This window comes from Pelodiscus sinensis, chromosome 32 (assembly GCF_049634645.1).
Source record: "Pelodiscus sinensis isolate JC-2024 chromosome 32, ASM4963464v1, whole genome shotgun sequence".
NCBI lineage: Eukaryota > Metazoa > Chordata > Testudines > Trionychidae > Pelodiscus > Pelodiscus sinensis.
Genome location: NC_134742.1, coordinates 7,627,206 through 7,651,676, shown reverse-complemented (window position 1 = coordinate 7,651,676; position 24,471 = coordinate 7,627,206). Strand labels below are relative to the sequence as shown.

Below are 24,471 nucleotides of genomic sequence, written 5' to 3'. Positions count from 1 at the left end.
GCAGTGCCCACTCCAATGGGCTCTCACTCCCCTCCTGGGCCATATTGACAGTCCTGAGTCTCTACTGACCTTGTGGCCGACTGTGGCCTCCAAACCCAGCCCCTCTGCCTCTGGGGTACACGACAGTCTCTATGGGCCATGCCTTGGTGGGGAGATGCAAGGTCCACCCACTACTCTGGGTCCCAAACCAGGGACCCTCTGGCAGCCGCCTTGTCCTGCCCTCCGCTCCCCTCTACTGCCTCTTGGTCCCTGGGCCACCTCCCCTGTGGCCCTTTGCACCTCCTGGCCTTGTAGCCAGGGCCAGCTTGAGCCATTCCTGTGCCCTGGGCAGCGGGCGTGCAACGCATGTGCAGCTCCGCCCCCCGTGCGCACGGCGCCTGCGTGGCCCCACTCCCCGGCAAGCTGTGCACCTTACAACTGAAATCAGGCTCGTGGCGCCTGATGGCAGCTCTAAGGGGCGCTGCGCGGCCCCCTACTCCAGGTGCCCCTCACAGCTGCTATCAGGTGCCTCCCATAGGTTGGTGCCCCGGGCAGCGGCCTGGCTGGTCCCCCCCCCCTTAATCCGGCCCTGCTTGTAGCACGACCACAGCCAGGCAGGGATCAAGCTGGAGCCTCCCTCTCTAGCCCCCCTGGGCCTGCCCAGCCCTGCTCTACTGATGGTGCCTTCTCTGAGGGAACCAGGCCCTGCACCCTCCTTGGCCAGGGCCTCACTGACTCTCTCTGCGGGCAGCTCTCTTTATAGGGCTGTCCCCGCAAGCTGCACCCTGCTCGGCTCTTTCAAACCCCTCCCCAATGGGCCAGGGCTCTGCCCAGGCCCCCTCCAGCCTGCATTGACCCTTCCCAGCCAGCGTGGGGCCGTCGCTCCCCCCCCCCCCCCCCCCCCGAAGGAAATTTGCATATTGGCCAATTATCTCAGGAAATGAAGAGTCACTCCTGGGTGTTAGATTTAACCGTGTGACCATGGGAAATTGGGTTTTGTGTCTCTGTTTGGGTCCGTTTCCCACACCCGGGAAGTGTTCGGTGAAAGGGTGAGATGACTCTTGAGGAAGAAGGCGTCATAATCCAGGGGCACCTTCTCCAATTTTCTTCACATTTGGTACAAGTAAGTGAGTCACCTCGGCAACCAACCGTGGGTAAAATGCTCAAATCATTCAAATCCCTCAGCACCATCCCCGAGGGACGTACAGACACACGCTACTGACCTGCTACCTGCAGTTCCAGGACGGCTTCTTCATAAAATTCACCATCTTGAACAAAACAGCGGTACCGCCCTACGTCAGAAACTCTGACGTGGAACATTTTCAAGGTAACATTCCCCTGGGTCAGACCATCTTTCAAGAGCTTTGTCCTCTCCTGGTATTCCGGCATCTGCTGCTCGCACTGGTCCTTTCCATCATTATAGCGATGGACAAATTGGAAGAGCTGGGACCAGAACCAAGTCACCTCCATGTTCTCAGCGCTCATCCTGGGGGCCAGGTGACAGGGTAACACGATCTCTTCCCCCACCACGGCCGTGACAGGCTGGTCAGGTCCCACCACTGTAAATTGTGCTGTGGAATGTCCCAGGAGAGAAGGGAGAAAAGCTCAGAGAGAAGATCTTTCCATTCAGTCAGTGGCACACACAAAACCGGTCCTGTTTGCTGTAGTTTGTATTCCCTGGAGCTACTGGGAGGAGACCAGGCACAAGGAGATGCCACCAGCCAATGGGCCTTGCAGGTGAGATTGGAGGAGGACCCCAGCTGAGGGAGCTAATACTGGAGAGAAGATTCCTGCCACTTGGAGCCTGAAGGCATGTGGCCACCGCCAGAGAAAGTGTCCGACCCATAGCATCCCTGTGGCACAGCTAGGGGCAGGGTGACGGGATTTCCTTTAACATTCCCCATTTTTTACTTATTCTTTTGTTAATGGATTGCTGCTTAATAACGGATCTTAGCTCTGAGCTGTACACATGGCTCAGTGAGTCAGGGAAGTGCCCAGTGTGGAGACAGCACCATGGAGTGAGGGCAACTCAGCCCCCACCTTAGATTTAGTCCCGCAGGAACCCTGGGCCCAGCCTTGCTGAGTTCCAAGAACTCTGCCACAAGGAAGGTGGAAGTGGAGCCCTCAAGATCCAGGAGGCTGCTGGGGCCGTGTCTGCCCTGCCAGAAATAATAATTCATTCCCCAGATAACTATTTAGAAATAAGCTTCTTCCTCTTCCCAAACAGGAGTTTTTATTTCGAAAAAACAGGCTTAGTCATGTGGACGCTCACCTTGGTATTTTGAAATAAGGGGAGTTCTTTTGAAATAACTCCCCAGTGTAGACATGCCCTGGGTAAAGACGTGGGAGCGAGGACTCAGATCCTGTCACTGGCCCATCTCACCGGGGTTGTACAGAAGCCAGGAGAGTTCCACAGTAGCAGGACCATCCCCCCGCTTACACTGAGCTTGCTGTGTTATGTTTACACACTGTGGGTATGGCTACACCGCATGCTTCATTCAAAATAGCATGTCTACACTGCAGAAAAGCCTCAAAACTAGTCCGAGGCAGGCTCCCCTCACGTAGACGTGCTATCTCGATGTAGAGCCCCAGGACACACTGGGGAGGAATAACTTAGAACGGCCCTGGGGAGGGGCTATTTTGAAATAGCAGCAGTGGAGCATCTACTCACGCCTTATTTCGAAATAGCTATTGCAGAAGAGGCGTTATTCCTCACAGAATGAGGTTTACAGATTTCGGAATAAGCCGCCCATTGTTTTGAAACTATTTCGAAAGAAAGGAATGGCTGTGCAGACGCCCGCATTGTTATTTCGAAATACCGGTGCAGTGTAGACGCACCCTGGGAGAAGTTCCACTGACTCCGAGTTGTGCATGTTGTTAAGACACTTCAGGACTTAAATAAACCCTCTAAGAAACAGCAGCCCCAGCGCAGAGTCCTACCTGATTCCATGCTGCGCACATAACAAGTCAGGAAGAAAAGAAGAAAACCAGGCAGAGGGGAGCTGGCTCTGGCGCTCTGGCAGATGGAGGGAACCTTCATCTTCCCTGAAACTTCATCTGGACAACAGGAAGGAGAAAACAAAAACTGACCACAATGAGCAGGACACTGACTAGCATTAAGGCCAAGTCTAGACTGGCAAGTCACTGTGCAGTAAATCAGCCCCAGCGCTGTGACGTTCAAGGCGTCCACCCCGACAAGGCACTTACCCCGGGCCTGCACTAGGGCCTCCTTTCAAAATAACCCCCCTTAGGTTGAATTTAGAGGTGGAGCATCCACCCTAACAAATCCCTTCTTTCAAAATAACGGGCCGCTTATTTCGAAATCTGGACTCCTGCTTTCCTCGGGGAATAGTGTTAATTTTGAAAAAGCTATTTCGAAATAGCATTAGTGTGGATGCTCCAGTGCCATTATTTCAAAATAACTGCTCCCCAGAGGAATCTGAACTAGTTACTCCCTACGGCTTCCTGGGGAGAGCGGGCGGGGAACCAGACTTCGTGCAGCGAGGGGCCTGTCCCCGCAGTCTCGGGCGGGCGGGGTTTGTCACAGGTCGCCCCGGGGACCAGGAGCGGGGCCCGCTCTGCACAACACGCAAGAGGCAGAAATTCCCAACCCAGCCGGCGGGCAGAGGGACACCCCGCGGGGGTGGGACCCCGCACTAAGCGGGGCCAGTGCTCGCGGGGCGGCTCCCGCCGGGTGTTCCCAACCATCCGCCGGCGCCCCGCGCGCTCCCAGGCTCGACCAGCGCCGCCCGGGGGCAGCACGTACTGGGCTGGAGCCGCGGGGCGCGGGACACTCTGCCGGGCTTAGCCGGACTCCCTGCCCCGGGGCGCTACATGCTACTGGGCTGGGTCCGGGTCCCGCTGCTCCGCTCCCCCCGGGGCGCTCCCAGGCCCGCAGGGTCCCGCTGCTCCGCTCCCGCCGGGGCGCTCCCAGGCCCGCAGGGTCCCGCTGCTCCGCTCCCGCCGGGGCGCTCCCAGGCCCGCAGGGTCCCCGCGCGGCTCGCTAGGGACGGGGACCCCGGGGCGTTCGATTGGGGAAAGTGAAATTGACAGTGGAACGTTCGGACCCGTCACGTGGGCCGGCTGCAGCGCGCGCTTCTCGCTGCGCTCGGCTCCCGGGGCGTGCAGTGGGTATGAAAATATCAAGGGGAATTGCCTCTTCTCGGTCCAGGCACCCAATGATGATGTCACAAAGCGCCGAGGTGTCCCATGATGACATCATGGCCGTGCAGGCAGAAGCGCTGCAATTGGTGCTCCGCCCAGGGTGCCAGCTGACCTCAGGCCGCTCTTGCATGGGACGCCCACTTTTTGAATGCTGTGTACAGATGTGTTCGCCTCATCTCAGAAAAGATCTACTGGCATTGGAAAAGGTTCAGAAAAGAGCAACACAAATGAGCTGGGATTTGGAACGGATCCCGTATGAAGAGAGATGAAAAAGATTGGGACTGTTCAGCTTAGAAAAAAGGAGACTAAGGGGGATAGGATTGAGGTCTATAAAATCATGGCTGGTGTGGAAAAAATAAATAAGGAAAAGTTATTTACTTAGTCCCGCAAATATAAGAACTGGAGGTCACCAAATGAAATGAATGGAAACCAGGTTTAAAACAAACCAAAGGAAGATTTTCTTCATGCAGTGCAAAGTCAACCTGTGGAACTCCTTGCCAGAGGATGTGGGGAAGGCTAAGAATTTAACAGTGTTCAAATAAAAGCTGGAGAGATTCATGGGGCTTAGGACCATCAATGGCTATTAGTCAGGATGGGTAGGAATGGTTTCCCTAACCTCTGTTTGTCTGGAAATGGTAGGAGAGGGATCAGGTGAGGTTTCCCTGTTCTGTTCCCTCTCTCTGGGGCACCTGGCATTGGCCACTGTGGGCCAACAGGACACTGGGCTGGATGGACCTTTGGTCTGACCCAGTCTGGCCATTCTTATGTTCTCTGGTGAGCGCCTCCCCCTGGCTAGCTTAGGCAGCTCCCTGCCGGGCCTACTGGCTTGTCCCATTCCCAGACGCTTACATCCCCCCATAACTCAGTCTTGGGGGCTCACAGAGTCGTGCCAGGGATTTTCTGGGCAGCTACAATTCCAGGCAGCGCTGTTCAGCATTGCAATACCCCAGCCCCTGCCTGGAGCTAAGCTGCAGAAAGGAAAGCTCCCAGCAGAGCTTGGGGCCCGGTGTTATGTTCAGAAGCACACGGGATCTTTTTCATGGGAAAAGGCAACATACTGAATTTATTGCAAATACAGTAGAAAAACAGTTAGCGTCTGCTTCATAAAGTGTCCCCCTCACCCACACACAACGTCTTGTCGTTGCTTGAAGTTACCAGCCTGCTGCTCACATTAACTCACTGGCCAGGCAAGTTCAATGTGAGGGGCAGGAGCGGGGGTTTCTCTCAGTCCGGACTGATGCTCCGATGTTGATGAGACCTGGAGATTCATGCAAGGCGCTCCATCTCTTATAGGACTTTTCTCCTATTCAAGGCTATGCATTTTGCCTCATCAACTCTTAATCAATCACCATCCGTTCTGCTTAATGTCTGTTTATCTGGGCATTATTTGTAACAGAGCGCTTGCTTCTTCACACTCCAAGCTGTCCATATGTCCCCCAACGGTCTGCTTTGCATTGGGCCCAATTTATGGTACTTTGACGCCTCTGAGTCCCCTCCCCTCTTCCACTGTCTGGACTCTGAAACTGTTGGGCATCTAAGTTGTTACCTCTCCACACACTCTATTCCCTTCCCTCTCCTGCCCCAAGAACATTCATTCTCACACTGCCCATTCAGCACGTTACATAACACATTGCAAAACTCTGTGGTCTACACTGGCCTGCTTTCCTGATCCCAGCTGGGACCCAGAACCCCCAACGCAGGGGGGAGCTAGTGAGGGATGGTGCTGTCCGGTTGGTTGTTTTGTGCGACCTGATCTGAACTCTCTTGTGCTTTCTCTGGTGAACTGACAGAGCACTGCGGGGTGGGACTTGTGCAAAGAGTCTGTGTGTGTGTTCAGTGCTACACAGCTGCTTCATGTCTCTGGACAGAGATCCCCTCAGCGTGGAGCGCTGGGAGATGGGGGGTTTCAGCATGTGGGAATCCGAAGGGTCAGCTCGGCACCAGAGTGTTAGGCAGAGGGTTACGCACCTCAGGCAGGGCCTAGACAGCCTGCCCCCAAGCATGTACCCAGGGACCCCAAGATTGGGGCAGGGGATAGGCCTCTGATTTGGTCCCATTTTTTTCTCTTCATTTTATCCCTTTCCCTCTGGCTGTCCCAATGAGATCTAATGACCCAGTTCTGTCCAAAAATCTCCCTGCTCCCAGCTTCTCCCCAGCCCCCCTTCCAACCCTGATTAATTCTGGGACCTACCACCCTCACCTCCTCCTCGCCCCAGCCCAGCTGTTACTTCTGCCCCTGCCCAACCTGCACCTCTGCCTCTCCCCTGCCCAGACCCCACCTCTCCCCCGCTGCTTCTTCTGCAGCCTCGAGGTTTCTTCCCACACACGACTGTGGTGCAGGAAGAGGGTGGAGGAGGTTTCAGGGATCAGAGATGAGGAGCCAGGGGCTGGGTACAGGGAAGTCTTGCAGGATCACAGAGACTGGGGTGTGCGATGCCTTAGGGGCTAATTTCAGAGAGAGAGGCTGATCTGGGATCCTGATCCCACCCAGAGCCAGGGTCGGATTTTCTCCCCAGTGAGGGAGCCTGGTGAGAAAGTGAAGATCGGGGCCTCGGCTCTAGCATCGATAAATGTCACCTGCCCCCAGTCACAGTCCAGACAAACCCGGATCCTACTCGGGGGAGGGGGGGGAGCTCAAGGGTAGTGAGAGCCAGGAACTGTTCCTCCTACTGCCCCACATCCCCCCCTTGGGCTCAAGCTGATCCATCTCTTCCTGCTCACACTCTCAGGACACCCCCACAGCCCACAGTCGCCCACCCCCCACCTCCACCTCCCAGCAATGTCTCTGAGGTGGAGCCCTCACGGCCCAGCACACAAGGCTCAAGGAGAAATATCCGGGGTGTCGGGCCGTGTGTCTGCCCAGCTCACACGTTTCCCATCCTCCCACAGGATGAGGTTGAAATGCACAAGAGTCACGTTGGCTGGGGGAGAATCAGAGCGTGAGGGGCAGAGCTCGGCCCTGGGGGGTCGATGGCGTCAGGGACAGAATCTGCCCCAGCTGGGCCGTGACTCAGGGTATGTCTACACTACCCCGCTAGTTCGAACTAGCGGGGTAATGTATGCATACCGCACTTGCTAATGAAGCCCGGGATTTGAATTTCCCGGGCTTCATTAGCATAAGCGGGGAGCCGCCATTTTTAAATCCCCGCTGCTTCGAACCCCGTGTAGCGCGGCTACACGGGGCTCGAACTAGGTAGTTCGGACTAGGGTCCTATTCCGAACTACCGTTACTCCTCGTGAAACGAGGTGTACCGGTAGTTCGGAATAGGCACCCCAGTCCGAACTACCTAGTTCGAGCCCCGTGTAGCCGCGCTACACGGGGTTCGAAGCAGCGGGGATTTAAAAATGGCGGCTCCCCGCTTATGCTAATGAAGCCCGGGAAATTCAAATCCCGGGCTTCATTAGCAAGTGCGGTATGCATACATTACCCCGCTAGTTCGAACTAGCGGGGTAGTGTAGACATACCCTCAGGGACTCTCCTGCCCCCCGGGGTGCCCGGCTCTGAGTGGGGAGCAGCCCTGAGGTCTCGGCCCAGCCCAGGGGGCAGCTCACTCCCCGGCAGGGAGGGGCCGTGGCAGAGAGAAGGGATCAGAGGGGCCCTGACACTGGGAATCTGCCCCCCTCTCCCTGCGCCGGGGACAAGCGACTCTGGGCCGGGGACCCCAGAGGGACGGATGGAAACTGCCTGGTCAGGGCTGGCTGAATCCAGGCCCTGCCCTCGGCTGGGCCACTCCCCATTGAAATGTCCCTGGGTCCCAGCTGATCTGGGCAGGGTTTGTGATTCCCCCTGGGACACGTCTCCCCCGCACGGCACGTCTGGGCTCGGCTCCTTTCCCGCCGCACTGGGGCTCTGGGCCGAGCTCCGACCTGCCCCCACCAGGCTGCTCAGCCTCCGGCCCAGTAATTTACTTCAGCGTTTTATAGCCCCCCCTCCCCCCCCGGCTAAAGAGCAGGCGAGATATGAAGGGAACCCAGAGGAAGAGCCTGGGGGAAGGATCCAGAATCAGGGGATGTGGGGCGGAGGCTGGGGAGTCCCTGGGTGCTATGGGGGGAGAGGAGAGAGCTGGGGGGGGGTTCGGGGCAGACAGCAGTGACTGGAGCCCCCCCCCATCTCATACACCCCCTGGGCGGGTCTGCAGCCATTTCCCCTCCCCCGCCCAGTGCGGGTGCAAGTGCCCAGCCGCAGTGACACTGTCCCCCCAGCCCGGCTCCCAGCCCGCTGCTCTCTGCCGCCTGGCCCCAGGGTGCGCCCTTACTGCCCCCACAATGGAGCAGAGCGCAGTGGGGCTAGGACATGGGTGGGGGCACCGCCGTGATGGGTGTGGGGGGCTGGCCCCTGGTGCCGCCCTCTACTCGGCCCCACAATAATCCCCTGACTCATTTCATACAGTAGAGCAGGAGCCAGGGCTGTGGGAAGGGCTGGAGGGGGGCTGGGGCATTGGGGAAGGGGTTTGCTCTGGTCCCCATGTTGCCCTAGGGACAGCCCTGCCTGCTTCCTAGTGAGGATAAATACTCAGAGACGGTCGCTGGGAGCAGGTCCCATCCCACAAACACCCCCCTGGAGACCACAGCCTGGGGGGACCCAACCCAGAACAGAAGCAAATCCGACCCCTCACACCCCAGCAACGCAGCAGGGAGGGACATTTAAAAAGGGACAAATCAGACGTGTCTTTTTTGCTCCCCCTTTTTTAATACTGTAAATGCCCGTCAGAGTGGAAATGAGCAGAGATGCAGCTTTAATACCCAGGCCAATGGCAGAGAGGCCCACGGATTTGGGGAGCAGTTTATGTTTTAATGACACTGACACGGCAACCAGGTCAAGGTAGAAACCTGAAATGAGTGAGCGGCGTCTCCCCTTCCCTCAAGACTGGGACATTTCTCTGCCCCTTTGAGCTGCCTTCACTTCAGCCTCGACTTCCGCCCGTTTCATTTCCAGGCGCCCTGTTCCGTCCCTGTCCATTTCTGGGTGTCTCCTCCACTCTCCCCCGATTCCTCTCACAGACCCACCCCCTCACATTCTCCCTTCTTTGCCCTGCATTTATACCCTCCCCTCCCGTAGCTGCTGGCAGTTTTCTCCCCCAGGAGTGTTTCTTTCATTGTTTTTATATCCAGTTTTACACTTTTCTCAGGACACTCTGTCTGTTTTGCTGTACTTGAACTTGTCCTTTTGTTTTCTCTGTTACCTCAGGTTCAGCTCCTCCAGCACTGTCCTCCTGCCCCCGCATTTTGTAGCCTGTCCTCAGTCCAAATTTAGTTGTCCCCTGCCCAGCCCCCCCATCGGCTCCTCCTGCAGCCTCAGGCATTCTCCCCCCTTCCTGTCCCATCCCTGGGGCTACAGGAAAAGAAAGGGGGGAGTCCGGGGTTATAGAGATGAGGGTGGGGAGCCCTCCAGGGTCATAGAGACTGGACAGGCTGATTTAAAGGTCCCCACTGGGACGTCCCTCTCCACCCCCATGTCTCAGGGACTCAGGCTGAGCTGGGATCCTGACCCCACCCAGAGCCAGGGTCGGATTCCAGGGAGGGAGCCCAGTGAGAAAGTGAAGATCGAGGCCTCGGTTCCAGCATCAGTAAATGTCACCTGCCCCCCATCACAGTCCAGGCAAACCCGGATCCTACTGGGGGCCTGGCTCAGGGTCAGGGGGGTCACAGGGTCAGTGAGAGCCTGGAACTGATCCCCCCACCGCCCCACAGCCCAGATCCCCCCTTCAGGGCTGATGGCTCCTTTCCCCCTCCCAGACTTCCTGGTCACCCCCACAGCCCAGTGCACCCCATCCCCCACCACCACCTCCCAGCGGTGCCTCCCCGAGGTGAAGCCCTCCCAGCCCAGCACGCAGTGACCACTGTCATGTAGCCCTTCTGCCGGATAGGCCTGGCAGGAACCAGGGCTGGGTTCAATATCTTGGGGTCAATCTCACAAAGAACCGGCTCGAGCCCCCACCCAGTGATCTGGGAAATTCACGCACCCCTGGGCGCCTCTGAGAGGCAATGCTTCCCCACTCGCAAGCACTGAGTCTGAGTGTAGGAAAAGAACATTTAATGAAACAGAGGAAGAATTGATACGGCATTAGCTTGGGGGAAAACACCACAAACAGAGTTCATAACCCAAACATGAGCCCCCACCCCGGCCAAGATTCGCTCGAAGTCCACCGACTCCCCAAAAGTCTCTGTCCCCACAAGTCTCTGTGCCACCCAGAGTCCCAAAGTTCACCCACAGGGTTTCACCTCCCAACCTGGGTAGAAATGGGGGTGGGGAGATAGGTAGGGGGCACCTTATACGAAACTCCGCTACGCTTCACCAGCTGTCTCGTCCCACACCTCTGGACGCTCCGCTGGGCACCTGTCGCCGCTTCTCGCCTGCTGCCGCTCCACGCCACGCCACTGGTCGCCGCTCCTCACCTGCCACCGCTCCATGCCACGCCGCTAATGGCCGCTCCTCGCCTGCCGCCGCTCCACGCCACGCTGCTAATGGCCGCTCCTCGCCTGCCGCCGCTCCACGCCACGCCGCTGATGGCCGCTCCTCGCCTGCCGCCGCTCCACGCCATGCCGCTGATGGCCGCTCCTCACCTGCCGCCGCTCCACGCCATGCCGCTAGTCGCCGCTCCTTGCCTGCTGCCACTCTACTGGCTGCAGTAGGTCTGGCTGTCAGCCAAACCAGTGATTTCAGCTTAGTGATTTCAACTCTCAGCCAAACCAGTGATTTCAGCTCTCAAATGAATCCAGCTTTCACTGGACTAGCAAACAAAAAGACTCCTCAGGGAGTCTGCTTTAGGTCTGTCCTTAAAACAAAGGGGGAAAGGTGCAGGCTGGGCCAGTCTTATAGCTCACACCTGGTAGGTGTGAAGCAGGCTGACTCAAGTCCTTTAACCCTTTCCCCCAGCTCTGTTCACTCAACTCTGGAAGGGGGGAGGCTTGTTCTTCCGAGACCTCTTACCATGATGGTGGTGTCTCTCCTGCAAGCACTGGTGGCATGTTTGACAGTTCCCACATTTAGGGGTAGCATGATTAGTGACCCCCACAACAGTCCCAAATTATATACAATTCTCCACATTCCATTCCAACACTGACCCTCCATCAGCCCTGGCTGAATGGGATTTACATAGCCACACCTTGGATTCTCTCCTGAGCAGTATTTACATGTCAACAGTTAACAGTTAACAACCTTGTAGAGCTAAACAACTGTAGTGGGCACACCCACCCCTCCTTTCAGCTGGCTGACAGCAAGCAGCAGTTCAGCCCCTGCTTACATCCTCCCCCCAGTCAAAAATTTGCCGTCCCGGCAAAATATGTTCCTGATTATACCAGCAACGTGAGTTCTCTTCAAAGGGTCTAAGGAACCCCACTATGGCCTCTACCAGCCTGTGTGCCAGGTGTATCACATCCTCACTAACCACTCCTGGTGCATTGTAAGTTAGCCTGTTCACTGGTTTTATAACCCTGTCACGCCTATCGAGCACAGGCACAGCAGGAACTGTGGGGACTTCTTCTGGGGGTAGGGCTGACAAGGGGTTATGTGTAGGTACCCTCTCTTCAGATACATGCCGTTGCACCTCTTGTTGAGATGCTGGGATGTCCAGGGCACTGGGGACACCTTCCCCTGGAACATACTCTCTGTCCACTGACACAGGTGTGTCATCACAAGCCTGTTCCTCTCCCAGAAGTTCTGAAGATGTAGATGGGACAAACTCATCCTCCGAGGTTTGTCTAGGTGAGTACACCGAACCTCCTTCCACAGGCCTAAATGCCTCAGCCATAGGATTCAGAGCCAAAGAAGTGGAGCTCTCTCCATGTCTCATTGATGGAGTCCGGAATCTGGTCTGCATCCCAGTATACTCAATGGGATCATCTTCCTCTTCAGATTCACTCTCAAAGGTGCTGGGTAGAGGCAGATTAGCTTCACAGGACTCACCACACATGATGGGTGGTTGACTTGGCCGGACACTTCTTTTTCGCTGAGGCCCCATGTCATGGTCCATTTCGTAAGGAGCGCCTACCAATTCTCCCACAGGCAGCAGAAGGTTCCGATGTACTGTTTTTACTTGCCCTGGCCCAGTTTCTGGTTTAATCTTGTAGACCGGTAGATCTCTAAGTTTTTCCACCACCCGGTAAGGCATTGCCTTCCATCTGTCGGCAATCTTGTGTTTGCCAGCAATACCCATATTTCGTAGCAGAACTCTGTCGCCAGGTTGGAGCTCTTGCGGGCGCACTCGCGCATCATATCGGTGTTTATTACGGTCTGCATTTTTCCGGGCAGCTGCAGTAGCCAAGCGATAGGCATTCTGCAGTTTTTCTCGTAATCGGGAGACATATTGCAAGTGTGTCTCATAACTCTCGCCATCTCCTGATACTCCAAAGCATATGTCTATAGGCAGCATCGGCTCTCGTCCAAACATCATGAAGAATGGGGTGACCCCTATAGCATCATTTCTTGTAGCATTGTAGGCATGCACCAAAAATGCGACATGCTGGCTCCAGGATGCTTTCTGGTCTGGGCGTAAAGTCCCCAGCATATTTAGTAGAGTCCGATTGAACCGCTCAGGCTGAGGGTCACCTTGGGGGTGGTAAGGTGTTGTTCTGGACTTCTTAACTCCGGACAATCGTAGCACCTCCTTCAAGAGGTGACTCTCAAAGTCCCTCCCCTGGTCAGAATGTATCCGAGTTGGGAGACCATACACTGAAAAATATCTTTCCCACAAAACTCGTGCCACAGTAGTGGCTCGCTGGTCACGTGTGGGATATGCCTGTGCATATCGGGTATAATGGTCAGTCACTACTAAAATGTTCCCCATATTTTTCCTGTCCACTTCTAAAGACAAGAAATCGATACACACCAGCTCCAAAGGCCTGCTGGTGGTGATATTCTCCAGATAAGCAGCTCTGGTAGGCAGAGTTTTCCTATGAACACATCGGGCGCAGGTCTCACATTTTTTCCGTACATCTTCAGCCATTCGGGGCCAGTAAAACCTACTACGGATAAGTTCCAGGGTTTTCTCCATTCCCAAATGCCCAAAATCATCATGCAGGGCTCTCATGGCCAAGGCTCTGTACTCTTTTGGTAGCACTAGTTGCGTTCGTCGATTTTGCAAAGGATCTACGGTGATCCGGTGCAGCACCCCCTGTATTAGTTCCAGTTTGCACCACTCCCGCAACAGTAGCTTACCCTCAGGGGTGGATGTGGCAACTGCACTAGGGCTTTTCCCTTCTCTTTTTGCAAGTAGTGTGTTACGGATGTCGACATCTTGCAGCTGTGCTCTCTGCCAGTCAGAAGCATTGAGCCTGGGCAAGGGGGACTGGTCCAACATAATGTAGTTCACGGAGACAGAGGGTACACTCTCAGGGGGTAGGCCCAGTGTTTCTGCAACACACCCATGAGGACTCTCATGTGCCTTGGATTTCTGATAACTACCGTTGCAGATAGCTCTCACTCCGTCTACAGGAATCTCACCAATTTCTGTTGGCTGTGGACGCCGAGACAACGCATCTGCATCTACATTGTTTCTCCCTGATCGGTACTGTATGCTGAACTCATAGCTGGCCAGGGCGGCCACCCATCGTTGTCCAGTAGCATCCAGCTTAGCACTTGTCAGTACATAAGTCAGTGGGTTGTTGTCTGTCCATACCTGGAAATTAGCACCGTACAAATAGTCCCGAAATTTCTCAGTGATGGCCCACTTCAAGGCCAGGAACTCCAACTTGTGGATGGGGTAACGACTTTCACTGTCAGACAGCCCTCGGCTGGCAAAGGCCACAGGTTTACGGTTGCCGTTCACATCTTGGTACAAGACTGCTCCCAAACCATCCAAACTGGCGTCTGTATGTAGGAGGAATGGCTTGTTTGGGTCAGCAAAAACTAAGACTGGAGCATGAGTTAGACAGCTAATGATCTCTCGGAAAGCCCTTTCACATCCCTCCTCCCATCGTGGTCCAAAAGGCTCTAGGGGGCCATATTGTCTTGGATCGGGAGGTCGTGGGGATCTCCCCTTATTCTTGGTCTTAGCTTTCCTCTTGATGGCCGGGTATCCCCTGGTAAGATCATTCAGAGGCTTTACAATGGTGGCATAATTCTTCACAAACCTCCGATAGTAGCCACTAAATCCAAGGAAAGTCTTAAGCTCTCTGTAGTTTCTGGGGCGCGGCCAGGTAGTGAGTGCTTCTACTTTATCCGGATCGGTACTCACACCTTCTTGGGACACAATATGACCAACATACTTCACTGATGTTCGGCAGAATTGACACTTATCAATGGAAAGTTTCAGCCCATGGGCCTCCAACCTGTCAAGTACTTTAAGAAGTCTCTCTTCATGCTCTTCCAAGGTCCTTCCAAATACAATCAGATCATCCAAATAGACCAAGACTTGCAGTAAGTTCATATCCCCTACAACTTTCTCCATGAGGCGCTGGAATGTGGCGGGGGCCCCAGAGATCCCTTGAGGCATGCGTTCAAACTGATAAAACCCCAATGGGCAGATGAAGGCGGTCTTCTCCTTGTCCTCTGCTCCCAAGGGGATCTGGTAGTATCCACTTCGAAGATCCAATACTGAGAACCACTGGCTTCCCAATAAACAATCTAATGCATCTTCTACTCGGGGCATTGTGTACTGGTCAACCACAGTACGGCGGTTCAGGGTGCGGTAGTCAATACACATCCGAATTTTCCCATTCTTTTTTCGGACTACCACAATGGGTGAAGCATAGGGGCTGTGGGACTCAGAAATGATGCCAGTTGCAGCCAGTTCCTGAAGGTGATGTCGCACATCATCCATCTCTGAAAGTGCAATTTTTCTAGATCTCTCCCTGAAAGGTCGGGGATCATGTAGTCTGATGTTATGCTCAACCCCTTTGGCACACCCCACATCCCACTCATGCAGTGAGAATACCTTGGGTCTTTCAGAGAGCTTCTTCCTCAGGCGATCCTTCCACTCTTCGTCCAAGGGTGAATCTCCAAAGTCAAACCTTGATGGATCTATAGTCTGAACGTGCGGTTCACACGCAGCAGTTCAGCCCCTGCTTACAGTCAAATTTCTCGGGGTTGTCGGGCAGCAGTTGCTGTGTCTCTGCCCAGCTCACGCGTTTTCCATCCTCCGACAGGACGAGGTCGCGCTGCGCCGTGGCTGGATCCAGAGTCACGTTGGCTGGGGAGAGAGAATCAGAGTGTGAGGGGCAGAGCTTGGTCCTGGGGGGGGGGGTGATGGGGTCAGGGACACTCTGCCCCAGCTGGGCAGTGACTCTGGGACTCTTGTATCCCCGAAGTACACCCGGCTCTGAATAGGGAGCCACTCTGAGGTCTCAGCCCAGCGCTGGACGGAGTCACTCACCAGCAGACAGGGACGTGGCAGAGCAAAAAGTCAAGCCTGAGACACAGAATGTCTCCCTCTGAAGGATATTAAAGACCTTGAAATTTCAGGAAGCCCCAGCGACTTCCACTCAAATTATTCACAATTATCTTTACCCTGATGCACCCTCCCTGCATTCTAAAACCTTGATGCTTGGACACCCGTTGTCTGGTGAGGGGGCCAGCACCATAGCCCATGACAAAATTAAACAAATCCCCAATTAAAGTTCTGTCGCTCTTCATCTGGGCCAGCCAAAGAGAATTATCGCCCCCGATTTCAGAGTCTGAAGTTGGGATTTTGGTTTACAAGCAAAGAGCTTTCAGAGCCGAAGGAGCGGTGTGGGGAAGGGAGGAGAAAGAGAGTTAGGAAGTGAGTCCATGAAGGAGAGAGTGGAAAATATGGATTAAAACAGCAGGAAGTTGGTGTTGGACAGAGAGAGGGAAAAGGGAAGAGAAAAACAGAACTTGACCGATCACACGGGGGCCTTGGTTTGAACATTTGGCTGGTCACTCTTGTGCCTCGACCTGACAATAGGACTGGGATCAAACGGGACAATAACGGCTCAATCACTCGGAGCTGAGAACGTTTTCAGAATTAGTAGAGCGAGGTGTCAGGAGGGCGTGTTGTTGTGTTGATCCCTTCCTCTTCCTCCTCTGAACCGCAGGGCCCCTCTGTTCTTTGGCCCAGGAAATTACATTCCCCTTTCCTTGTGTTTTGTATGTTGAGAGGGAGCAGGGTCTCCCGTCGATGAAACACCCGTTGGAATTACCTGCGTCACTGAATGATCTCCTCTGCTCTGAAAGCAAAGACACGTGAGGATGAGAAGGAAGCCTGAGAAATTCAGTAGCAACAGGGAGAGTTACTGCAGAAAGGGGTGCAGTACAGAGAAGCCAAACAGAACATGCCCTTACCTAGCTCTGTGTGAAGTTTACCTGAATGAAAAACAAAGAAAAAGGCTCCTGTAAAAGCTTCTCCTGGGTGAATTAACCTCCACTTGGCCCCCAGTCACTGATCATTTCGGCCTGTCTGCTGGGCACTGGTTAACATCGGTACCCCCTAGGCACTGGGGACAGGATAAGCCCACCAGTGCAAGTCACTTTTCACTGGGGTGTGGCTGTGTTAGGGTCTGACCTGCTGTCCCCTACCCCCACTGCCTCTGCTACAGAGGCAGCAAAAGGCAGAGGTGTTGTAGGTCATCGTTAGGATTAACTGATACATCCAGGCTTATCGGTTAATTGTGTAAAAGTCTGTTCTCTATGCTAACAGCCCTAGTGAAAACAGGAGGGCTGGATCCCACATGCTTGTTGAAGGAAGGGTGAGGCTCTGAGGAAGAGAGACCCCTTGGAGATGGGGCAGACTCCAGGGGATGAGGCGCTTGTTTAAAAGCGAGGGAAGAGCTCCACTCCTGTGGATCCAGGGCACTTACTTCCCAGATAAACTCAAGAGTTGATTCCTCAGGAATTGGCTCTAACCTGAAACCAAGACAATGAGCAAACTCTGCTGTTTCCTGCTCAGCTCCCTCCTCCTGGAACTGCAGACTCCAAACTAACAGGAGTGCAGCCTGCCGGCCCAGGACTAAACATTTGTGCGCACATTCAAAACAAAAATAAAACAGAAAAACTAGGAAGTGTCTGCACAGCAGCACCCCTGGAAGGAGCCTTCCAAACACCTCAACAATAACAGGCCATTCATGAATGCTGTAGTCATCTTTTGAACACACTAGAATTAACCCTCACCCACCCTCTGAGGCAGGGGTCTTCATAGGGGTCAAGGGTAGTTACAAGCCAAAAGCACATGCATTTTCAGTAAGAGTTGGGAACTTGACTCCCTCAGGCTCCATTTTCAGCCTAATTAAACTGGCGCAAACCTAGTTTTAGGCTGATTTTAAGGGAAACAGAAACATGTTTAAACTGCACTGAATAAACTCCACTGAAATGGACGGGTTCACACAGAAGTCTGCGCTGGTTTCACAAAAATCAATTTAAATTCACACCATAAGCTGCTGTCACTTTCCAACATCAGCAAGTCTCAGTATCGTTTTGTAAGGGCAGTTCTCAATATTCTCAATTCCCATCACACTGCCTCCCCCCAGTAGAGCTTTACCTCTTAATTTGAACAGAAAAAGGGTCAGGCCGATGGACACCAAGAGAATCACCAGAGTCACACTCCAAACCACCATCCAGGGAGACGTTCTTGGGAAAAAGGAATCTAACACACAACACCCTCGTTAGATTGGAAGTAATCAATGGCATTCTTTCCTTTGGAATGACAAACTATAATGGTGTTCCAGAAGAACTGATCCCCTTTGTTGTTTCACACTGTACTAGCGTGTGGAATTACAAACTATACTTTTCTAGGCAAGTCAACATCCGAAACTGCATGAACCAAAGGAGGGAAAATTTCTCCCTGAGATGTACAAACCGTCAGAAAGCAATGTTAAAAGGTGATGCTGCTCACACACTGCTGCTAGTATTAAATACTGTCTAAAATGGGGACACAGCCTGTGGGCCACCCCAGAGCACTGGGATTGCACTCTGCCACTCACACACTCCCGGAAGTGGCAGGAGCCACAGGGTAGCGGAGTGAAGTGTGCGATCCTGCTGTTGCAGGGAGTGCAGTGAGGGCCCGACCACTCCTGATAATGTTGCATCCCTTGGGGGACGGGTACATTGGGGCGGGGAGAACACGGGTGGTTGGCAGATAGGGGTGATCTAAAGCTGGTGGGCAAGAGACAGTTAGCCAGATCCGGCCTGTCGCCACCTCACCAGCAGCCTCACTACACAGCGGCTCATGACATGGTAAAGAGCTGGCTGCTAATTGCTCTGGACGCTGGGGAGAGACAGGGAGCTTTGTGTGCTGACCCTGCCTCCTAGCAATATCCCTCAGTTCCCATTGGCCAATTTCCATCCAGTAGGAGCTGAGAAATATTGCTGGAGGCAGATGCAGTGAATGAAGCCTCTTTCCTCCCTCCCTTCCTGTGCTGGAGCAGAGCAGTAGTTGATACCAGTTGTATTGACTACACGATTAGCCAGATAACTGCAATTTAACCTCCTTACCCCAGATTACAACCCTTTCTTCACCCAAACTTCCTCTCACCCCTCCCACCCCCTCCTGCACCCGAGTTCTCTAACCCAAATTCCACCTGCCGTCCCAGGCCCCGCGCCCCCTCCACAGAAGTGCGGCCTTTGACCACTTACCAAAATCTTGGAGAGGCCCCTCTCAGCAAAAATTATTGCCCATCCCCAAGCTAAAGTATTACCAGCCTCTCCCTTTCCCCCTCCCCCTCCCCAGCATAGATATGTAGGCCTGGCCACACCCTCTGTTATTAAGGTGGCTCTACCCCTCCCATTACATGGTCTTCAATTGCTCATGACTTTGCCAAACTTTACCCATCTGGGCAGAAAAATTCCATGCTGGGCGGCTGCCCCAGACTGACTTTTAGTGACAAGTTTCAGCCAAAATGTGTCAACTCGTTCTGAGAATGGGACCAGGGAATAACACCGTGTTCTGACATTTCAAAAACATCCAATGAGCTTTTCTAGGAGAAACTTCAGTGGCCTAAGCATTGGAGCAGAGACGTGATATGAAGCAAATGGCGACCTCGTGGCAGGGATGCGCCTTTTCCCTGGGAAAATCCACCCAACAACTGGCCAAGTGCTAAGCCTCTGAAAAGCTGTTGATTGTGCACATGCGGGAGAGTTCTGAGAGTCCAGCAGCTTCACATTTCGCTCTGACCGTAACCCAATCTTAAATGCAGATTTTTGTGAGGGCATATTTTAACCTTTTGCACTATTAAGCAACCTAATGCTTCCTTCCCCTTAGATACAACAGTGTTTGGTTTTGGTGGGAACTGACCTGATATAGAAAAAGTTATTGATTCCTTTTCTTGGTCCAGGTGGGTGTTTCTTAAGGAGCAAGACAAATTCTTCTTTGTATTTTCCGTTATAACAATAGAATTTTTTATTTTAAAGAAGCCACCTTCCTCTTCAGCCTTTGTTTCAGTCAATGCAGATAAAGGCTGCCCTTTGGAATCTCTCCACAGCACCTGGGGCTGTGGGTACCATCCGGCCGACTGACACACCACTCGGATCCCTCCGTCCTGGTGACCCGCAACAGAGATGCGAGGTGCGGAGCCTAGAGCTGGAATGAATCAGTGTTCAATGAGATACCTGTGCAGTCCAGTGTATAAAAGTTTACATTTTCAGTAAAATGACTGTCTACACTTCCTTCCTTGCTGATATTCATGAAAACTTGTCTGCAATGGAACTTAAGTGCTTGTTAAACCAGGGCTGGGGAATGTTTTTGGGTTGGGGGCTGCACATTAGTGAGAAAAAACCCCAAAACCCCCACTGTGTGGTCCCTCACTGAGGAAAAGTACACTGCCCACATTCCCCTTCGTACCCGAGTCTAAGGGGGCCCAGGCTAGCAGATTTTGTGTGCTCCTGGGGCACCAGCATGGGCTCTTCCATGCTGGGGCAGGGAAAGGGAATCAGTGAGTCTCAGAAGCCAGATCCAGACAAGGCTGGAGCTGAATCCGGGCCCCGGGGCTGAGGATCCCTGCCCCAAACATTTGCTTAACTGCGCTGCAGTCCTGGGGCCTCAGAGATGGAGGGGAAGTCTTTCAGAACACGTTACCAACAGTGCTGCAGGTGATGGGAAAAGAGCAAGAAATGCAAGAGATTTCCCTCTTGGGTTCTGGTTTTTACGCTGTTGTAGGTATTTTTGGTTTGCTTATTGCCTTCTGGTGGGCAATGTGAGAATAGCCATTTCCCGTGAGTAGCCTCAAGGCTTCTCCAAGCATGTTCCAGGAAGTTGTGGGCTGTGGGAAGAAACTGCTCAAGACAGAGGTTGATGAACATGTACCAGATTAAAAGATTCCCTTTTTCAGTTCTACCTGCTATTGGGTCACCATGTCCACTGATGGTAGGACAAGAAGTAATGGGTTGAATCTCCAGCATGGGAGATTTAGGCTAGATATTTGGAAAATCTTTCTAATAGGATAAACTCTGGAATGAGCTTCTAGCATTGTGGAATCCCTGTCATCGGAGGGTGTTTAGACCAGACCGGACAGATCTATCAGGGATGGTCGAGATTTATCTGGTCCTTGTGTCAACATAAAGGATTGGACTTGATGATTTCAAGACCTCTTTCAGCCCTACAGTTCTACCCTTCTGAATATTACATCAGTGATGAGAATAAAGTGAGACTAGCCAGAAGTTTTACACAATGTGTGTGTAAGTGAAAACCTTTACAAAAACGATAAACAACGGGTGCATATGGAAAAATGCGTCGTTTATCAGAGGGCTGTGATTTTGGGGATACGTTCATTGCCACGCTGTGGAATAGCCTTGCCTGTGGTACCACTGATGAAAGAATTCAGAGACATCTGCTGGCAGAGTCCATCTTAGACCTTAAGAAAGCTGGGAACAGCACCAGGCATGGAAGTAGCTGCGGAGCGCGTTGGGTTTACTCAGCGTTTCTTAAAGTGTGTTCCACGGCATAGAGGCAGCTGGAGGTGTGCTGCGGAGAACAGAGTTCAGAATGGCACCCTTCATAGGGCAATGCCTGAACAGATTTTAAAAGGCCAATGCCTGCTCTCTCTCTCTTTTTAACTTAACTTATTTTCCCTGTCCTTTTTTGTTTGTTTAGCTCAACAACTTTTCATTGGTTTTGGGGGGTTTTTTTGGTCAACTACTTTTCCCTTGGGAATGGCCACCCTTAATAGGGCAAGCCTTTTTAAAAATCCTTGGTGTTCCCTATAAAAAAAATTGTTTGGTATTCCTCGGTCTTAAAAAGTTTAAGAAACGTTGGTTTACATGGAAGCTCCAAGCAGCACTAAGACAAAGTGTTGCAGGCACCTGAGACAAAATGCCCAGCTTTCCACTTTTACGTAAGCAGAGGTGCCTCCTTAAGAGCACAAAAGTTGCCTGAGATGTGGGAAGAAGTGTGACTGTCTCACCTGCCCATGCAAAGATATGGAAGGCAGGGTTTACCAGAAGCATGGTCGTCCCGGCGCACACCTGGTCCCGGCACCAACCCGCTGCAGCTCTGCATTGTTAAGGGACTGGGAGCCAGTACGCAGGCAGGCTGGCTTAGTCTTCACTGAGCACTGGTTCCCCAGTTCACCAACCATGCAGAGCCACAGCGAGGTTCTTGCTGGGGCCTGGCGTGAGTCGAGACTGAGCAAGCCTGCCAGTGCGCTGGCACTCTAGGCCCCTAATAATTCAAAGCCACAGTGGGAAGCCCGGGATTGAGCCAGCCTTTCGGCCAGCCCATTAAAAAAATGTACTTACAGTGCTGAGACAAGAGGGCGAGAGAGAGAGAGTGTATGGCTACTGCTTATAAATTTGTAAATGGTCATTGGGCCAGAGAAAGCAACTGCGGGGCAATGGTCAGGGAGGCTGGAGAACCCAGGTCCAGTCCCCCTACTCCACTGCCTATTTAATTATTTATCCTGACTGGATAAATAATTAAATAGACTTAGAGCTCCGACCGGGGTTATTCTATCTACTACCCAAGATCCACAAACCTGGAAATCCTGGATGCCCCATCATCTCGGGCATTGGCACTCTCACTGCAGGACTGTCTGGATATGTGGAGTCTCTACTCAGATCCTACATCACCAGCACTCCCAGCTATCTCCAATACACCACTGATTTCCTGAGAAAACTACAATGCGTTGATGATCTTCCAGAAAACACCATCCTCACCACCATGGATGTAGAGGCTCTCTACACCAACATCCCACACATGGATTGAATACAAGCTGTCAGGAACAGTATCCCTGATGAGGCCATAACACAACTGGTGGCTGAGCTCTGTGACTTTATCCTCACACACAACTATTTCAGATATGGTGACAGTATGTACCTCCAGACCAGTGGCACCACAATACACCAACATTTTTATGGCTGACCAGGAACAACGCTTCCTCAGCTCTAGTCCACTAATGCCCCTTCTCAACCTATGCTACACTGATGACATATTCATCATCTGGACCTATGGGAAGGAGACTCTGGAGGAATTTCACCACGATTTCAACAGCTTCCACCCCACCATCAACGTTAGACTGGACCAGTCTGCACGAGAGATCCACTTCCTGGATGCTACGGTGCAAATAGGTGATGGTCACATAAACACTACCCTATACCGAAAACCTACCGACCACTATGCCTACCTTCATGCCTCCAGCTTCCATCCCGGACACACCACATGATCCATTGTCTACAGCCAAGCACTAACGTACAACCCCTCAGACAGAAACCAACACCTACAAGATCTTCACCAAGCATTCTTGAAACTACAATACCCGCCCAAAGTGAGGAAACAGATTAACAGAGCCAGGCATGTACCCAGAAGCTTCCTACTACGAGACAAGCCCAACAAAGAAACCTACAGAACACCACTGGCCATCACCTACAATCCTCAGCTAAAACATCTCCAACGCATCATCAGTGATCTACAACCTATCCTGGACAATGATCCCTCACTGTGTATGTCTGTGTCACAGGCCTTGGGAGGCAGGCCAGTTCTCACCCACAACAACCGAACAACCTGAAGCAAATTCTCACCAGAAACTATACACCGCATCATAGTAACTCGAACTCAGGAACCAATCCCTGCAACAAACCTCGGTGCCAAATCTGCCCACATATCTACAGCAGCAACACCATCACAGGACCTGAGCAGACCAGCCATACCATCATGGGTTCATTCATCTGCACATCTACCAATGTAATATACACCATCGTGTGCCAGCAATGCCCCTTGCTAGATACATCGGCCAAACTGGACAGTCCCTACGTAAAAGAATAAATGGACACAAATCAGATATTAGGAATGGTAATATACAAAAAGCTGTAGGAGAACCTTTCAATCTCCCTGGACACACAGTAGCAGATCTAAAGGTAGCCATTCTGCAGCAAAAAAACTTCAAGACCAGACTCCAAAGAGAAACTGCTGAGCTACAATTCAACTGCAAATTTGACACCATCATCTCAGGATTAAACAAAGACTGTGACTGGCTAGCCAACTACAAAAGCAGCTTCTCCTCCCTTGGTGTTCACACCTCCACATCAGCTACTAGAAGTGGGCCTCATCCTCCCTGACTAAATTGACCTCATTATCTCCAGCCTGACTCTTGATTGGTGCTCTTTTCTCATGCCTCTTTAATTTTCACTACATGCATCTGATGAAGTGGGTCTTTGTCCAGGAAACTTTATGCTCCAATACATATGTTAGTCTATAAGGTGCCACAGGACTCCTTGTCACTTCTACACTTTTTGTTAGTCTCTAAGGCACAGCAGGACCATTTCTTGTTTGCTTATGGTCGTCCCAAACTTCAGGCTTTTAGAACTGGTAGAGTTCATCCTCCCAGGCCTGACTTGTTAGATAGAGATTGGAAGAGGGTAAAAAGCCAGCATCTCAGCTCTGAGTGAACTAATCATTGAACTGAGCTAGTTCAATACACTGAAATGAAGGACATGCTCTTTCTGCATCTCATAAGAAGCTATTGATGTCAAAAGCTGGTTTAGAAATTTTGTCAAACTCTGGTTCTCTAAGTGGAAGGATAAGGCAAGTGTAAGACAGACAAGAATGGTGGCTGTTTAACAGAAAGACTGTGTAATAATTTTCCCATTCCCACTTGTAAGTATCAGGCACAACAGGATTCATCTCCCTCTCCCTCCCCCTCCCTTTCTGATTTCCAAACACCAGGATTCATTTTGTGACAATTTCCCTCTGACACCTCTGAGAACAGGGCCAGAGCCCGCAGTGTGGAATGAAACACAATTGCACAAGAAGCAATTGCCTAGGGCCCTGCAGGCGCTGCCGATCTCAGGATACAAGGGCAGAGAGAAGAGCAGACAGGCCTGGGAAGGGGAATCATTTCGAAGGCTGGTCGTGGACAGTTTCCACATCGAGGAAACTAAATATCAGCCAGAGGATTGACTCTTGGGGACAAACATCAGGGGCGGAGCCGCCTCAGTCTGTATCAGGC

At 52.6% G+C, this 24,471-nt stretch overlaps 1 protein-coding gene across 3 annotated transcripts; it reads right to left on the bottom strand.

The window, feature by feature from the left end:
* Positions 1-969: 969 nt before the first annotated feature.
* On the bottom strand, positions 970-6,288 carry LOC102445185 (myelin-oligodendrocyte glycoprotein-like). 3 transcript variants are annotated; one of them, XR_012898537.1, is made up of 3 exons: positions 4,047-4,167; positions 2,920-3,036; positions 970-1,550 (listed from the first exon to the last, which is right to left on the bottom strand). XR_012898537.1 is itself a non-coding variant. In XM_075914131.1 (3 exons), the coding sequence occupies exons 1-3, from the start codon at positions 5,000-5,002 to the stop codon at positions 1,195-1,197; spliced, it is 483 nt and encodes a 160-aa protein (XP_075770246.1). In that variant the 5' UTR covers positions 5,003-6,288; the 3' UTR covers positions 970-1,194. The 3 variants fall into 3 exon arrangements, 1 of the variants encoding a protein (XP_075770246.1); XM_075914131.1 differs by lacking the exon at positions 4,047-4,167 and adding an exon at positions 4,993-6,288; XR_012898536.1 differs by lacking the exon at positions 4,047-4,167 and adding an exon at positions 3,746-4,036 and having other exon boundaries at positions 972-1,550.
* Positions 6,289-24,471: the final 18,183 nt, after the last annotated feature.

Coding starts and splice junctions, on each gene's coding strand:
- LOC102445185 (XM_075914131.1), bottom strand. Junction 1,551..2,919: donor TGTGCGCAGCATGGAATCAG/GTAGGACTCTGC, acceptor GACATTCCACAG/CACAATTTACAGTGGTGGGA.